At 55.7% G+C, this 725-nt stretch overlaps 1 protein-coding gene across 1 annotated transcript; it reads left to right on the forward strand.

Annotated features, from left to right (window-relative positions):
• The first annotated feature begins 7 nt into the window (after positions 1 to 7).
• Positions 8 to 495, forward strand: LOC113942154 (zinc finger protein 239-like). Its single transcript, XM_027633295.1, has one exon. It carries the CDS (start codon positions 78 to 80, stop codon positions 399 to 401), a length of 324 nt encoding a protein of 107 aa, XP_027489096.1. The 5' UTR covers positions 8 to 77; the 3' UTR covers positions 402 to 495.
• Positions 496 to 725: the final 230 nt, after the last annotated feature.

The raw sequence follows: 725 nt of genomic DNA on the forward strand, positions 1-725 counted from the left end.
GGGAATGTGGGAAGAGCTTCAGGGACAGCTCCAACCTGATCGAACACCAGCACATTCACACTGGAGAACAGCCCTACATGTGTGGGGAATGTGGGAAGAGCTTCCACCAGAGGTCCAACCTCCGCATACACCATCGCATCCACACTGGAGAACGACCCTACAAGTGCTTGCAGTGTGGGAAGAGGTTTTGGACCAGCTCAGATCTCATCGTGCACCAGCGGACGCACACGGATGAGAGGCCCTTCCGCTGCACCGACTGCGGGAAGGGCTTCAACCGGAACTCCACCCTTGTCACCCACCGGCGCATCCACACAGGGGAGAGGCCCTACAAGTGTGGGGAGTGTGGGAAGAGCTTCACTCAGAGCTCTAAGTTGACCAGACACCAACGGACCCACCAGTAAGGGAAGCCCTACCAGTGCCCTGACTGCGGGAAGAGCTTTGGCCGCTGCTTCCACCCAGAATGAAGCCCCTGATGATGAGGCAACCCCTGGAGTCCAGTGAAGTCCATCCCTTTCGACCAAAAAGGGTGAGTCCCCTTTCCCAGGGGCAGCTACTTCCAACAGAACCCTTCTTGTGGGATGTGTGGAGATTCCTGCCTTGGCTTGGAACTCCCCAAAGTCACTGCTGGAGGTTGAGATCAGAGAGCTCCCCATGAGCATTGGTCTGGGGGAGTTCCATCCATCTCTAATTAAGAATTATTGCTTTTGTGCCAGCTTGAGTAGAAT

Source organism: Corapipo altera, unplaced genomic scaffold (assembly GCF_003945725.1).
Source record: "Corapipo altera isolate COAL_440 unplaced genomic scaffold, ASM394572v1 132606, whole genome shotgun sequence".
Lineage (NCBI taxonomy): Eukaryota > Metazoa > Chordata > Aves > Passeriformes > Pipridae > Corapipo > Corapipo altera.

What these genes read in the sequence shown, in the direction of transcription:
- LOC113942154 (XM_027633295.1), top strand. Translation starts at nt 78, where the DNA reads ATGTGTGGGGAATGTGGGAAGAGCTTCCACCAGAGGTCCAACCTCCGC.